The sequence below is a fragment of the Colletotrichum acutatum genome (assembly GCF_030867785.1).
Source record: "Colletotrichum acutatum strain CBS 112980 chromosome Unknown BDZ83scaffold_71, whole genome shotgun sequence".
NCBI classification, from domain to species: Eukaryota; Fungi; Ascomycota; class Sordariomycetes; order Glomerellales; family Glomerellaceae; genus Colletotrichum; species Colletotrichum acutatum.
In genome coordinates, this window is record NW_026849065.1 from 105,145 (window position 1) to 120,615 (window position 15,471).

The 15,471-nt window shown below is 53.6% G+C and overlaps 4 protein-coding genes and 1 non-coding gene across 5 annotated transcripts; 3 read left to right on the forward strand and 2 right to left on the reverse strand.

The window, feature by feature from the left end:
* Positions 1–1,285: 1,285 nt before the first annotated feature.
* BDZ83DRAFT_721001 (ras family protein) lies at positions 1,286–2,280 on the forward strand (the record flags this gene model as incomplete). The annotated part of the gene is made up of 4 exons (XM_060512335.1): positions 1,286–1,297; positions 1,432–1,546; positions 1,640–1,915; positions 2,039–2,280. The coding sequence occupies 4 exons, from the start codon at positions 1,286–1,288 to the stop codon at positions 2,278–2,280; spliced, it is 645 nt and encodes a 214-aa protein (XP_060363063.1).
* A 1,179-nt stretch (positions 2,281–3,459) lies between these two features.
* Positions 3,460–5,453, reverse strand: BDZ83DRAFT_627477 (uncharacterized protein). Its single transcript, XM_060508635.1, has one exon. The coding sequence runs from the start codon at positions 5,347–5,349 to the stop codon at positions 3,871–3,873; it is 1,479 nt and encodes a 492-aa protein (XP_060363064.1). The 5' UTR covers positions 5,350–5,453; the 3' UTR covers positions 3,460–3,870.
* A 2,649-nt stretch (positions 5,454–8,102) lies between these two features.
* BDZ83DRAFT_653448 (uncharacterized protein) lies at positions 8,103–8,636 on the forward strand (the record flags this gene model as incomplete). The annotated part of the gene is made up of 1 exon (XM_060510617.1): positions 8,103–8,636. The coding sequence occupies one exon, from the start codon at positions 8,103–8,105 to the stop codon at positions 8,634–8,636; it is 534 nt and encodes a 177-aa protein (XP_060363065.1).
* Positions 8,637–11,220: 2,584 nt separating this feature from the next.
* BDZ83DRAFT_t186 lies at positions 11,221–11,309 on the forward strand. Its single transcript has one exon. It is a non-coding gene; the product is annotated as a tRNA-Asp (tRNA).
* An 843-nt stretch (positions 11,310–12,152) lies between these two features.
* Positions 12,153–15,418, reverse strand: BDZ83DRAFT_627480 (uncharacterized protein). The gene is made up of 6 exons (XM_060508636.1): positions 15,040–15,418; positions 14,798–14,945; positions 14,652–14,747; positions 13,933–14,603; positions 12,867–13,878; positions 12,153–12,817 (listed from the first exon to the last, which is right to left on the reverse strand). Exons 2-6 carry the CDS (start codon positions 14,919–14,921, stop codon positions 12,231–12,233), a joined length of 2,490 nt encoding a protein of 829 aa, XP_060363066.1. The 5' UTR covers positions 14,922–14,945; positions 15,040–15,418; the 3' UTR covers positions 12,153–12,230.
* Positions 15,419–15,471: the final 53 nt, after the last annotated feature.

Genomic DNA, 15,471 nt, shown 5'->3' on the forward strand with positions numbered 1-15,471 from the left:
GAGACAAGGCCGGCGGAGGGCAAGATGAGCAAGCAGTCCTGGTGTCCCGTACCTTGCTGTGAGCCTTGAGGTGACCAAAGCAGACGGAACCAGACGTGCTCACTGCTTAGGACTGAGATGGATGGAATGAAATCTTTACAAGCACACCCTGTCCAACCCAAGCCAGGCTTCACCTCGTTCTCTCACTCACCTCTCACCTCTCCCGTCACCTCTAATTCCGTCCTAATGTGTGAAAGAGACTGAGAGATGAGAGAGTGTGTGGCATGCCCCCTCCCCCAGTGTGATGAAAGAACACTTTACTGTCTGCCCTAAAGTTACGTACCGTTTCTGGACGAAGGTGGATGAACGGATACAGCACCTTCCCTGCCCTGCTCGTCTGGCAATGGGAGAATGGAGGTGCGTGTGGAAGGAGTCCAGTAGGGAAGGAAAAAAAAAAAGCAAGGCGCGGGAAAGAGCGAAGGGGAGCTGGGAGGGAGTGGACACCGGAAGGCAGGGACGGCAGGAAAGGCCGATGTAAGGAAAGATACAACGTGTGGAGTGAGTGGGTGTACTGCGATTTCCGCTGTGCAGCAGCTGCAAGAGCAGGTACCCCAGTATGCTTAATCGGTACCTCAGCTTCGTACCTTCCCTTCCTCCTGTCTACCTCAGCACCTACCCTTAGCAGGAGAACAGAGCAGAGAGCAGAGAGCAGAGAGCAGAGAGCAGAGCAGGAGCAGAGAAGGAGCACACACGCATCCGCACCCGCACCTGCCCCAGCACACACAGCACCCAGCAGCAGCGCCAGGAGGCAGGAGCAGAGGTAAAGTGCAGGCAGGTCCTTCCTTCCCTTCTACTGGACCGACCCGTTCCCCCATCTCCACATTTTGCCAAAAAGCCCCCCCTTAGCAACAACGAAACACCACCCCATTCGTGCCCATTCTCTCATTCTCCTTCTCGAAAGACTGTCTGCTGTCAGTCCCGGATTTCTGCCATCGACCTCGTCGTTTCACCTTTAAACTTCGCAATCCGGCCTGTGCCGTACCAGATCCAGATTCCCACCCGTCGTTTCGCTCGCTGCCAAACCACTCCTTTCAACTCAACCTTCACGCTCACGCACCTCGCCAAATCCAACCTCGCTGAGCCCTTTCCGAATCCGTCGAGACGCCAATCGCCCGGCTGCTCCTGACTGTTTCCCGGATCTCGCCCGTGTCTTCACCTCAACAGCAGTTGCTTCAAGCCATCAACATCGCGCGCGAACAAGACCCGTCGAGATTTCAACCATCAATCAACACATCATCACAGCACAATGGCGTCCAAGGTTCGTCGTCTCCCTCGCCTTCGCTCTTGTCCTCGTCCTCGTTCTCGCGTCGTCGCGCGACCTCCCACTCTTCAACCCTTGCCTCGTCCTCTTCGCCTCCATCGACCCGTTACTAATCCGTCATCCTTTCGCAGTTCTTGAGAGAGTACAAGCTGGTCGTCGTCGGTGGCGGTGGTGTCGGTAAATCTTGCTTGACCATTCAATTGATCCAGAGCCACTTCGTCGACGAGTATGACCCAACGATTGAAGGTACGTTGCCTCGATAATAATCAAACTTCCTACTGCCGGTTGATGCGACCGCGAATCAATCGTTCAAACTAACCTGGTTCTCCTCAACTACAGATTCCTACCGCAAGCAGTGCGTTATTGACGAGGAAGTTGCCCTGCTCGATGTTCTCGACACCGCCGGTCAGGAAGAGTACTCCGCCATGCGCGAGCAGTACATGAGAACGGGAGAGGGATTCCTGCTCGTCTACTCCATCACCTCGCGCCAGAGCTTCGAGGAAATCACCACATTCCAGCAGCAGATTCTGAGAGTCAAGGACAAGGACTACTTCCCTATGGTCGTCGTCGGCAACAAGTGCGATTTGGAGGGCGAGAGAGAAGTCACACGACAAGGTACTTTTTTTTCTCTCTCAATTGCTGCGCCGCATCACTGCATGATCGTGCCTCCGACAGATAGGCCTCTTATCTGATGATTGATTTAATCGATTGAGTTGATGACTGATACATGTCTTACAGAGGGAGAGGCTCTTGCCAAGTCATTTGGATGCAAGTTCATTGAGACATCAGCCAAGTCTCGCATCAACGTCGACAAGGCTTTCTATGATATTGTCCGCGAAATCCGTCGATACAACCGAGAGATGCAGGGCTACTCTACCGGCAGCGGTGGCGCCTCTGGCATTAACGGACCCCCGAAGCCCATGGACGTTGAGGGTGGCGAGCAAGAGGCAGGCTGCTGCTCCAAGTGCGTAATAATGTGAGCAGTCCTTTTTCGACTTCGACTTGGAGAGAAAGAGAGAGAACGAGAGTGCGCGCGCAATCGACAGAGAGCGAGAGAGCAAGAGGGAGGGGGGATGGTGGTGAACCAAGCGGCTAGAGAGTCGTGAGATACCTTGAGCCTTGACTGGGCTGGTGGATGCCGCTGGTTGATGCTGAACGCACGGTTTCTTCCCCGTCTGGACTTTTGAACAGGTCCAAGCAGGCCCAGCAGATGTCGTTTGGAGAAAGACATGTTGACGTGGGGAACCAATGATCAAAATCTTGTTTGTGCTGCATCGGACGGGGAGTCGGGTTCTGACTTGCTGCACTTTTTGGAACTTGTTCTTTTCAGGGCAACTTCATGGACATGGTCATCGCACACGATTGTATGTGGCAGGGGACAAGAGAAGAGAGTCCTTTTCACAAGGCTGTCTGGCAGTATCCTCATCGTGTGGTGCGGCAGCAGAGAAGATTGGGCTGCAGACTGGCTGGTCTGCCAGCCAGAGACTGTTGGCCGCAAGACCTTGTGGAGGGTGGATTCGAGATTCTTTACTACACACACTGGGAGGGCTATTTGAGACCAAACATCGGCTTGTCTCTGTCTCTTCTTTATATCGGTACTCCTTTTTTCTTTTCATACTGTAATTTCTTCTTTCTTCTGAGACACCGCAAGGTCTTTCTGAGGTCAGAGTCAGTCGCCAAGTCATACAGATTCCCTTTACGTCAGTTCATCTGAGATGTGATACCTATCCTGCCCTCAATGTGATTTTCAATGGTTGAGCTGTAGCTTTGTGAGGATTTGTCCACTCAGCGTTCGCGTTTTCTCGCACACATGGTTGTCGTTCAAGATGCCACTGCAACGTCTCACGACATGTGATACCTCAGTATGTCGTGGCTGACGATGAAACGAGGTTATCTAGAAACAGGCTAGTCTGCCCACTCCAGAAACCGAGCGACAGTACATAGGTGAGCTAGCATTTGATTATCTGGATTGATGGATCACAAAGAGGAGACAAATCTCTGTCGGTAAGTGTTCCACATTCCGGATTTCCGATGCCAATGGAATAAGAAACTCCCAATATTCTATTTCATTGCTAAAATGTCACAACACTAGGGCACAAGAAACACAACCCGGAGCATATGCAGCTTGCTTATGACGACTCTCAACAAGTCCCCCCCCCCCCCAAAGACTGCAGCCCACCACGGAATACATAGCCTGAGGCTCTGAACCGCCCTGTTGCCCCAAGGGCCATGGCTCCCATCACTTTACCTCACCTTAGACATGCAGATGCGAGTCGCGCAGAAACCTCGCAACCATCCCTCAAGTCTCAACGGTGTGCCTCTACCTTCACTCGGCTATGATTTCACGGCCCGGAGCGAAAACGTCAGAATCCAAACGTTTTCTTTTTCTTCAAATCAAACGAAACACCTGCAACGCACCATGTGTGCTCCACCGTTACCGTAGTATCAACCCAACTGCGTTTCTATCCGAATCCAAAGCCGAACCAGAGAAAGATACCGCCAACCAGAACTCCTCCTCTTTCACTTTACCTAGCTTCTTCCATGAGACATCCGGGGCCATATTCGCCTAATCAGGCGTCCCATTCTATATCCTGCATAGGCGCCTGCAGCCACGGCTCCGAGTAGAGGGAAAACGGATGACACCCACCAATCCACTCTTCGACACCCGGAACGAGCTGCTTCGGGCCGTTCACGCCGACGATGCCCTCACAATTGAGGCACACGTACAACACATCGTCCATGATCCCGTTATTCGACTCCGCGACGCTCCTGGCGAGATGGCCGCCCTGCTTACAAAACAGACACATGTCCGGTCCAAAGTTGGTAATCGCCCACTCGAGCACCATGGACACCTGGATCATGAGCCGCTGCGCGAGCTGGTACCGGTGATGCGAGCACAGCCGCCGGCCGAGCAGCTTCCTGGCGCAGAGGCAGCCCGTCACGGGGTGCAGCGGGTTCGCGAGCTGGCCGTTGGGCATCCTGCCGCCGAACCGCACGTCGGCCTGGCGCGTGTGGGCGCAGCCGCCGCAGGCGTAGTTGCGCATATTGAGGAATTCCATACGTGTGAGGGGTTGCGGGCCCTCGAAGAGGTGTTTCTTGGAGGTCAGGTCGCATCCTTCGCAGACGACGTGCGGTTTCGGCTGCGCGGCGGCGTGTTCCAGGTTTTCGCAGTGCGCGCCGTCGGGGACGAGGGTGTTGCAGACGTTTCCTGGTGCTGCGGGCTTGATTTCCTCGCAGGGCTGGTTGTCTGGTTGGGCGCCGTTTAGGAGGGAGGCGTCGGGGATGTCGTGGAAGACGTCGTTGGCCGGGCGTTTCCATCGGGCGAGGGCGACTCGGAGTTGAGGGTCGTAGGGGGCCGGGTTCCATGTTGGCGGTCCCGGCGGCTCGCGGGGCGTTTCGGCCGCGTCTTGGTCTGTGAGCTCGAGGATGGCGACGGCGGGGGGACCGATGCGGGCGGCGGGAGGGGTTTCGGCTACTTCGGGGGGGTTGAAGTTGCGGAGCTCGATGGGTACGAAGCGGCTGTCTCGGGCTAGTTGGGCCATGAAGTCGCAGATGCCGCGGGTGAGTTCAGATTGTTCGCGTTCCGGGTCGACTTCTAGCTGCGGGTGAATGAGGACCGGCTGTGCCTCTGCCATTTGGACTAGGTTCTCGGGGTTTATATCGTACCCGTTGCCCATCATGTACTGGATATCGCCCTGGTTTTGAGCCTGGCCCTCGAACAGAGGCGGTTGAGCGTTTCGGCTTGGACCAGCTTGGTTATTACTCGCGTTATAACCGCTCATCCAGTCGGAGAAGCCCCCGCCTGTCTGATTCGCCACGGCGGCCGCGTTGTTGTCGCCGTACATCATATCGTTGTGCTGGTTGCGGATGTGGTCCTGGTTGCCGTTGGGGTAGGCCGGGTCGTGGTACGCCACTGGGCCGGGCGGTGCGGCGAAACCTTGCTGTCCGTCTGCCGCCATGGGCCGTGGCTGTGGGGCCATGCCGCCGCCGCCGCCGGGCCCGTTACCGACGACATCTCCGAACTGACGTGGGTCCTGCTGCGCCGCCATGGGAGGATTTCCACCTATGATGGGAGACGCCGGAGAATCAGCCGGGCCGGCACCAACACCAGCAGCGGCGGCGGCAGCGGCAACGGCAGCTACAGCAGCAGCAGGATCCGTCATGACCGCGTACCTTGGTCTATTTGGCCCGAGGAGATTGTTCTCCAAACATAACGTCCGATCATCGTGAATACCCTTGGGACCGTACCCAAGTGCCATGTAATACTCTGGCTGCTCCGCGCCATCCGTCCCGTTGCGTCTAACCAACTCCTTGTTCATCACCCACGAATCGCAGTCCGCCTCCGCCCTGTCGTTGACGCACCTATCGCACGGCCGCTTCCGATCACATTTATACCCGTTCTCCCGACACCGCCGGCACCCGTTGAACTTCATCCCCTTGCCGTTGGCCGTGCATTTTGTCCACCCAGACCACCCGATCCTCTTCCGATCGATCCAAGGCAGCTGCCGCGACGGGTGCCGGCTCCCATTCCCGGGCGTCTCGCACACTAGGCCCCACGAAGTACACCGCACGCACGCAAAGTCTTCCTCGTCGGTGAGGGACCGGCACATGGCCTGGTTCGTCGCGCAATTGGTGCACCGGTGCCTACCATCTCGGATCTTGGTCCCTTTGTCGTAGACAATCTTGTCCCCATCCCCGGGGGCCCACGTGTACGGGGTATCGTACGTGGCTGTCGTCCAGGGGTCCACGCAGGGTATGTTCTTCTCGACACACGACGTGCACTTGTACTCCCTCAGCCGGAAGTCCCGGATCCAGGAACACGGCTTCGTCTTGCCAGGCTGACAGCCCTGACACATCTGCCGCCACCACGGCCGCCGGCCCGCCGGCACGGTGCCGTCCCCTGGCATCGGCCGGTTCCACATCACCTCCGCCGGCTGATCCACGTCCGGCTTCTCGCCGCTCACCTTCTGCTCGTCGTACACCCGACACAGCGCCTGATCATTCTTACACGGCGTACACCCAATCTTGACCCGGTCGTCAATATCGCACAGCCCGATCCGCCCGCTACCCTGGTGCGTCTTGCACCGCATGCAGACGCTCGAGCTCGTCTCGGTGATCGGATACGACGGCCGGGAATTGGCGAAGCGCTTCTGCCAGTGTTCCCTGCCGAGGACTTTGCAGATGTGGCTCGGGTCGACGAGGGCGCGATGGCGGGTGCAGCGGTGGCACTCGATCTGGTTGGCGAGGTCGACGTCGCAGCCCTGGTTCTCGTGAGGGCGGGCGCGGCAGTGGTCGCACGTGTTGTCGATGGGGTTGTGCTGGCCGACCTGGGGGGAGTGCGTGATGCGCATGAGGGGCGGTTGCCAGTGGTTCTGCTGAAGTCTGGGCCTTTTTGATGCTCTTTGTCCTTCGTCTTGATCTTCCTCGTCGAGGTTGCGGGGTCGTCCGCGCTTTGCTGGCTGGGATTGGCCCGCGGGACGGGGCTGAGCCTGGTCTTGGGGCTGGTATGGATTCGCCCAGCGGAGCGGTTGGTTGTTGTTTTGCTGGCTGTTGTTCTGGTGGTTGTTAGGGTCCATGGACTGCGCCGGCGGCGGGTTGAAGTTCTGGTTCGGCATCATGTTCGACACCGGTAACTGGGCTTGCTGTTGGCCCATCTGAGGAGGCACCGCATTCGATGGTCCCGCCTGGGCAGGCACGTTGAAGCCGTTGTTTGGCAAAGCCGGGATCCGTGGGACGGTATAGTCCCATCCGGGCCCGAAATCACGGTCATGTGGCTGCTGTTGTTGCTGCTCCGGTGGCTGTCGGCTTGAAGAGCCATTGTTTGACCTTGGTGGCATTCTCTTTGGTGAAGAAAGTTTCTCAAGAAGTCTCGAGAAACTTTGGTCCAAGGCGGCTTCACTTGATGCAAGTCAGCTCGTGATGTTTTGAAGAGGTGTTGTCTGAACTTGAAATGAGGTGCGTCTTCCAGAGACCTGTTTCCAAACGAATTGCGAGAGCTTACACCAAAGTTTGTGCAATTTCTTTTCATTCATGAGGGTGTGTCTTTGCATTTATTTCTTGTCTTCTGTCTTCCGCGGTTTGGCATTATCTGCTATCCCCTCTCTAGTTGAGTACAAAGAAGAGACCCATCCGCAAGTCTCCCTTGCCAGTGATTTTCTTGCAGTCCCTTGTTGTTGCCGAGGTAGCTTAAGAATCATTGAGAAGCGCTTTGTGCTAATCTAGGTTCAAACCATTCTTTATCCCCAAATTTCAGTTGTTTCTCTCCATAATTGCTCAAATGGTTGAGACAAATGATGCATTCGGACCGAGAGACTTCTTTGACTCTGCGTCGAGGAACATTCCCTCCCAAAGTCAATTCCCTCCACATCTTCTCTTATGTCGATAGCCCGGCCGTGGATAGTGCATAGATCGGTGGCATCCGTTCTCGTAGGTATTCGAGTGTTCGAGCTCATATAGCCAGTGCTTGGGGTAAACACCAACGTAACATGTGAAGGAAGAAAAGACATGGCCCCAAAGTCGTTCGCAATTCGTAAGGCAACCCGTGAGGCGACGATTGCCTAAGACCAATGCAAGCTGCGGTCATATCAAGCCACCCATATCACATGGAAAGGAGCGAGTGCTATCCAATCGGGATGATCAACACTGCAGCGCAGGAGATGTGCTGCAGTTGCCACATGTAAGGTGCGTGGCAGTGGTGACCATCTTGCTGACTGCAGCCATGGCCCATCGCTCATAACCCCGCCGTCCCTCGGTTCAAGACCTATGGATGCCTGAGTTTCGACAAAGCACCAACTTTTGCAACATGGAGGCAGTTTCCGCAGCCGCCAGCGTCGCGGGCCTGCTGTCTGTCGCTGGCCATGTCCTCAATGGGCTTGTCAAGCTCAATGCCTTTATCCATGACTTGAAGGAAGCGGATGCGCGTGCGCAACGACTGACGGCAGAAGCCCATCTACTCTCCCAGACACTAATTGACTTCAAGTATCTGCTCAACACGTTGGACGAAAAGGCACTTGATGAAAGCCGACTTCTTTGGGTTCAGCAATTTGCCACTTTCTCTTCCCGTCTCGAGGATTGCGTTCGGGATTTAGATACCTGGACCGAATCGTACCGACCCGGAGATGGGCCATCCTCAAAGCGCCAAAAGATAATTGAGGGGATATCGAACAAGAGAAGCCGGGAGATTTCGGAAATGGAGTCTAAGTTGGCGCGTCATCGGTCGCAGATTGTTCTTGACATGAACACCATCTTCTCCACTTCTAGAGTTAGTAAGGAACAATTTGCATTGGAACACCACGAAACTCGGAGTCAACTCTCTAGACTGAGCGACAGTGTATAAAGCATGGCCGAATCCCTTCAACGGCTCGTCACTCCGCCTTTATCGCAAGTCCCCTGGCGTGAATCGAACAATCACTCGCGAAGGCCGTCCTCGTTTTTGAATTCCGAGGTCACTAGGAAACGGCGACATTCAGGCCTTGAAACGGTTTCTAGCAATCTGAACTTGGAGCCCAGCTTTGTTGGCAGTCCGATGGGGTGGACATGTGCCCAAGCAATAGGCATTGACGATTATTTCATCGAAACCCTGAAGGATCAGCATTTGGGTCAGATTAGATGTGCCTTTTGTGACCAAATCTTTGCAAATACTGAGTCGCTCGACGGATCGAAACATGTCGTGGATTCCCATAATCTCGCAGGGTGCGATCAAGTAAGCTATAGGTTCGGCAGAAGCTTCGGTTCTCACTTAGACAAGGATCATGCAGCCAACGGAGAGGTGTTCTCTAACAACATTGCGCATTTTAAGCAAATATTCTTCCAGTCAACATCGACGGTCCAGGATGAGAGGATAATGTCCCTTTACGGCGAACCACAACAACTAGAGACGTCCACGGCACCCCTCATTCTCGAAACCCAGCTGCGATATTTGATATCCAGCTTTGTCGGGGTTGAAAGGCCAACCTCGCATGGACTTAATACTTTCCATGAGATGCGGCAAAGTCTGGAGACGCTATCAAATGCTGCTTACTCTCCAGGGTCTTCCCTCCAACTTGCTACAAGTTTGTATCAGGCAGCCAACCTAGCGGAGGAAATGTCTGTTAGCTTTGACAGGATATTCCGGAGTAGATGGCTACCGAAACCGAAATTCTTCTTCCAAAAGGTTCATGCATCCCAGGAAAAAGATGGTGGACAACGCCCAGTGTACCATGGTAATTGGTTTCTTTCGTTTGACTCTAGGGAAAGGTCTTCAATCGACTCATACAAGTCTTGCAGAGAGTGCCAAAGCGGGGCGAGGTATTCTCATCTGAAGAGCGCATTTCAACACCGCGACCGATGTCACCGAGGAAAGCACTGCATCGTTGAATTCGAACAGGCGTGCCCAGACACGTCTACCGAGTGGCCTATGATTGACCCTGTATCAAAAACTTTCCGTGTGTTGACGAAGCTTGGAGCCGGAACGTCGGGTAGAGACAGGGTCGATCTTTGGATGTTGAACACCCTTCACAAGTCGGAACATCTCCTGGTAGTGTTGAGACATAGCGCCGTCTTCGGTGAATCATCGATACGCTCGAAAATAACTGATGACATGGCACAAGTGGACCGGTGTTCTCCATCATGGGGTGACATATGGAGTCGTGATTTGCTTGGAGCTTTCGAAAGACAGGAGGAATCCCCCGACGACCATGTCAGTTCAACACAGTCTGACGGGGAAGTATACAGCCGTGATTATGAGGTCTCATCGGAGGGTAACGAACAGAATGGCGTTGATGTAGAGACTAGGAACCTACCTCTGCGCTTTCTCGATGCAAATTCGCCAGTGCTTTCTATAGATGATGAAAGTGAGCTCTGAATGCATCTTCATTCGAATTGTACTCAGCTCGTAATCTGAGGACTAATTCCGGATGATCCCAGTGGTGTTGTTGCCATGTACCTAGTTAACGAAGGGGAAAAATAAAGAGTTGAGATTGAACGATACACAGTTGTACCTACTACCAGTAAACCACAGGATCTTGTTTCTGACTGTAAGCATGCAAGACACGCCACAAATCGCCATGCACCAGGATGCTTGCTCTAGGTGTCTACGGCCGAGATATAGAAGAGCGGGTGACAAGATATCTTACTTCCCAACACTTCCCAAGTTCCTATTCTACCTCTACCGCTACCTCTACCAGTGCCACTGCTACTGCCTCTTCTATTAGCTCTACTAATGCTCTTGTTATCGCTTTCACTTTTTCTATTGTTACTCCTTTTGGGTCGTTCGCAGAGTATATTCTCTAGTGAATAGATATTAAGTAGCAATGATGATAGCAATGATAGTAGTAATGATAGTAGTAATGATAGTTATAATAGAAAGTAAAAGCTTGAAATGTATATACTATTAGTAGACGTTTCAATTGACTAGGTAATAGATCTCAGAGATAAGTAATAAAAACTTTTGGCCGTCTTGAAAAGTGGCATTAAGTTATTCTAGGCAAGGTGAACTTATTAAGGTATACCTAATAGTTCCTACGTTAGAACATATAGCCTTTCCACTTTTCTGGCAAGACTCTTCAGAGGGCTCTTTTGGTTCTGCTCTCATTTGGCAGAAGTATGAGCTCGCTTGCTGTAAAGCTTACCCCTATCAAATGACCTAGCTAATTATCAGAGACAAGCAGAGGCGCACCCTGCAAAAGTCTAGTGCCCGTTCAAAAGTCAAGTGCCCGTTCAAAAGTCCAAACGTCCGAGACTCACATCAACTGCTTTTCATTGCCAACTATACATCGTCAGTCTTTGGACATTAGACTATATGCTCAGAATAAGTTGACCATGGTAACTACAACGGCGCTCCTTGTGGAGTCTAAGTATGGGTCCAACCCCGACCTATATGGGGCAAGTTGTGTCCGTTGTTGCCAACCCAGCAACTGTCACTGGATGATCACATCCACCCATCCCCGATAGTCTAGTGGTGAGGATATCTGCTTGTCATAGAAAATTCAACGATTCGCAGGGGACCGGGGTTCAATTCCCCGTCGAGGAGTTCTTTTTGCTTCTTGAGCGATGTATTAACCTTCAGCTCTTGTCTCGATGTGGTGCCGAGCCTTTTCGGCTCGTGGTTTCAGACAAAATGTCGTGATGAGCTTCTGGGAAGAAGACACCCACCCTGGGAACGACTACGTTAGAGGGAACTGAAAATATTCGATTGTCTATAGTATCGCGCGAAAGCTTGTCTTTGAAGCGCTCTTTCTGGAAAGATGTTGGTGTTCAAGCTTCATCCTGAGACTCGAAAGTGGTCAAGATGGGCCGTCGCATATCCGCCTTACTAAGTAAGCTACGGCGACGCTCGATCATTAAATCTTTGTCATCGTCAAAGACGAAAGACCTCGTCGGCGGATCGGGTTGCCGCTGACACCTTCTCCATCGCGAGGCCAATGTCCGCGGAGTGGTTCTTTGGCCGGGCATTTGCGGAGCCATTCGTCTCTTTTCTAGTATAGCAGAGGTAATGAGAGGTAATACGTCCCACGCTCACTTGGAGAAAGTTTTGGAATGTGAAGTGACTAAGATTCAGCGTGGCCTTTCGATTGCAGGTGTTCTGGGTACTCGTGACAACCTTCTGAGGCCTGACCCACCTCGCGAGAGTCCTCTGGCTCGATTCTGCTCTTTGACCTGATCTGCATCATGTGGGAAATATCCAGCACTGCAAAATCATCTGATAAAGTAGTTATAATGATTTTTCTGGGATGAAAGTTTAGGCGTTTCCGTTCTGGTCTCTATCATACTTACGGCGAAGTATGGATTGTACAGTCTTGTCTATGTTGTGGGTCGTGTACCTTAGTTGCCTGTCAGTGCTCATACAGAATCAGTTCCGTCGTCTCAACAGAGTATGGGGATTCGTTGTGTTCATTCAATATTAAAAGATAAATAACCCAACCGAAACCAGTGCCTTGTCCACAGTGATAGTTTACTTTTTGGACCCAAGATCATCCTCACTCTCGTGAAACATACTCCTCCTCATAGTAGCAGTACCAGCCGGACTAACCGGCAACATCCTCGCACTAATATAATCATCCCCATCCGATGCCCCAGTCGGGGGGCTCAGCGGACTCGGGTGTCCGGGAGTCGGAGTCTCCGGCACCGTCTCCGGAATACTACGTGGCTGCTCCCGAGCAGCCGGGCCATCTTGCTCGCCGCCCGATGAGGCAGAGCTGACAGTCGCTTCGCTGATATGCCGCAGGTGCCGTGCCTCCTGATCACTGAGACCGGAGACGTCGGAGCCGACCCGTCCGGTAGAGGTAGCGGGCGCAGCGTTACTGATGGGCGGCGACGGCGGACCTGGGTCGGGCGATTGGGCGCGGGTCTGGTACCCGAGGACGCCCGAAGAGCGGGAGAGCGATGAGGCGTTCTCGTTGGAGGAGACGGAGGCGTAGTAGGATGATTGGTGTGTTGTTGCGGGGTTGGATGTGCCACCGGTTCCAAAGTGCGTGTGCTTGTTGATGATCTCGATGGGGGTGAGACCTGTGCCGTGCAGTTCTGGCGGTCGTGAAGTGTCTATTCTTGATAAGTACTTGTTTAAGTCGAGATATGAGGAATGTCTTACCTGGCAGCTCTGCAATCTGGTTGTCGGCCATCTCGTGATGCACCTGTTGAGGTGCAGGCGATGCCGCAGGGGCAGGTGGCGGCGTGCGGACCTCGGCCATATCTTGGGAAGAGGCTTCCTCAGTAGTGACGGTAGGCGCTTTGGCGGGTTCGCTGGGCTGGCCTCTGATCCACGAGATGATTCTAGATCCATTGTCGTCGGTGTGGGTTGCCGTTCCGTTGCCTCGTCTGAGTATTCTGCGACGACGCCACAGGCAGAAGCCGACGAGGATGGCAGTGATGAAAACAAGGCCGAGGACGACTCCGAGGACAGGGGCGACCCATTTCGGGGTTCCTCCACCGCCGCCGCCGTTGTTGTCCCCGCCACCTGTGACAGTTGGTCGTCCGGGATCTTTGGCTTCTGTGTACGGGTACCATGTATTAATCTTCGAGGTGACGTAGGGAGTCGCAAAGATGGATGCCAGTCCTTGATCGGACCAGCCGGACGGCTCTGGAGTCGTCTTCGTTGCGGAGCCTCTCTCATCGCCTCCAATCTTGCTTTGCACGGCGGTGGGGATGGTATAGTTTGACCATTTCGTTGGGCTGTATCCATCAAGCCACTCTGCACTGGAGAGATTGAAGACCTGCATGATGCCTCCTTCAAGACATGGTGGAGCTCCGCTACCAGCCATCGCCGCATAGCCGCCGACGACCATCATCTGATCAGGGTACGGGATTACGCATTGATGACCGGCGCGGGCGTGGAGAGCTGTCCCTTCATAAACCTTTGTCCATTGGAAAGAAGGAATCGAGAGAACCCAGACGTCGTCGCTGAAGTCCTCCTTGGGATGGATTCCATCGTAGCCGCCGTAATAGTAGATGTTGAAGCTGGAGTAATCCTGAGCTGGCGCAAGTACAGCGCAGCCTCGAGTAAGGGCAGGTGGTTTTGTCCCGTCGACCTTCTGTTGGTACCACTTATCGCCGGCTACGTCGTAAATGTCGATGGTCTCCATGAAAGCAGGGCTTTCACTAGCCTATGAACGGTGTTAGATGGATTCAGTGGACCCGCCAACGGCCACTGGACTCACGCTCTTGACAGCATCATCGGATTTATGACTGGAATTGACGTATTCGGGATAGGTCACTCCGCCAAGGACGACGAGGATACCCTCAGCACCAACTGGAACCCAGACGACCTCAGGGTTTGCCCTGGCCTTAATACTGCTTGGTAGTAAAGTCTTGTTGGAGAATTCCTCGAACATTTGGGTGGACATGTCGAGGGTGATGAGGGTATTGGAGGCGTTGACAGCGTTCAGAGAACGGTTCGTAGTGCTCTGATACATGTCGCCCCATAGAGGCGACCGCATCCCGCCAACATACCAGGCCTTATTCTCCGAGGGGGCACTGGCAGCTCCTCCATGGGCAACATACCGTGTCACGCCGTTGTCCAAGGTTCTCTGATCACTTCCATTGTTGAAGGCGGCCTTTTTTGCGCCGTACTCGTAGAGGCGCCACACTAGTGCCTTGTCGCCGGGTGGAGGGTCATAAGCGTCCGTTGGTTTGGCAAATACACCTCCGTACAAGAAGAATTCGGCATCATTGTGAAGCAGGGCACCATCGATGGTATTTGGGGCGAAGCTGTTAGCATTACCACTACCTGAAGGGGCCTTTGGGTGAGTTTCGATGAGCTTAGTGATGTTTGTTGTCTTATCGAAAGGTTTGCTGAAGTTGAGTGAGTACATGAGACCCAGAGGGTTATCTGAAGATGTTAGAAATCGATCGCAAGTGGGTTCCAAAGTGAACTCACCTAGTGTCGTTGGATATCCGGTAGACCCATCCCCGTATGTTGGAGTCCAATACAGACTTCCACCATCGAGCCATAGCGTATCTCGAATGACGGCAGCTTCAGTCTTGTCAGATGTTGCTAACTCGGGACGATTCGGTATTGCAAACCTCTTGGTGCGTACCAATAACACATGGACGAGCTCACTTGGCCCTTCTCAAGATCCCACCCATCATATTGGGCAGTCACGAGGCCCGCGACGGCCACCAGCAAGGCGGTATTCACACAAACCATTCTCTTGACGGCTCTGTGATTTGGCTGATTCGGAAACGCGTTAGGAAGAAATTCAGGCCGCCCGCTGCTGTCTCAGCGCATTGCGGCTGGAGGTGGTGCTTATTTGGGGGAACCGCACTGCGTTACCAGGAGCGGTGGCAATCTTTCTCAAGAGCAGTGGAGGGAAAGTGCCAGAGTATGGGAAACATAAGCCCGGCTGGTTTGGGGCGGGAATGACTGGCGAAGAGAAGGGCACCCAATCCGGAGGCAGGGGTGTTGAGGCTGACAGTGTCGACTGTGCCTATGGCTAAGGGAGAACACCACTAGAATAGCGAAGTTGACCTCTTTGTTCGAGAAAAGTGTGTCGAACGTTTGAGGCGGATGTTGAGAGAGCACACACACCTCAATCGACCCCGCAGTGTCGCTAACTCCGTGTGCTCAAAAAGATGGACCGGTACAGTGGCAATGAGAACTGGACGGGATGGGACGGAAAGGACCAACAACTCGGCAGGAGGACTGATAAGATGGTTGCCACTGGAGGATCTCGCCCGAGTGCTCACTAGAACTATGT

What these genes read in the sequence shown, in the direction of transcription:
- BDZ83DRAFT_627477 (XM_060508635.1), bottom strand. Translation starts at nt 5,349, where the DNA reads ATGGCGGCGCAGCAGGACCCACGTCAGTTCGGAGATGTCGTCGGTAAC.
- BDZ83DRAFT_627480 (XM_060508636.1), bottom strand. Translation starts at nt 14,921, where the DNA reads ATGGTTTGTGTGAATACCGCCTTGCTGGTGGCCGTCGCGGGCCTCGTG. An exon ending in TTATTGGTACGCACCAAGAG is followed by an intron (nt 14,748 to 14,797) that starts GTTTGCAATACC and finishes ACAAGACTGAAG; the next exon opens with CTGCCGTCATTCGAGATACG. An exon ending in CGGATATCCAACGACACTAG is followed by an intron (nt 14,604 to 14,651) that starts GTGAGTTCACTT and finishes TAACATCTTCAG; the next exon opens with ATAACCCTCTGGGTCTCATG.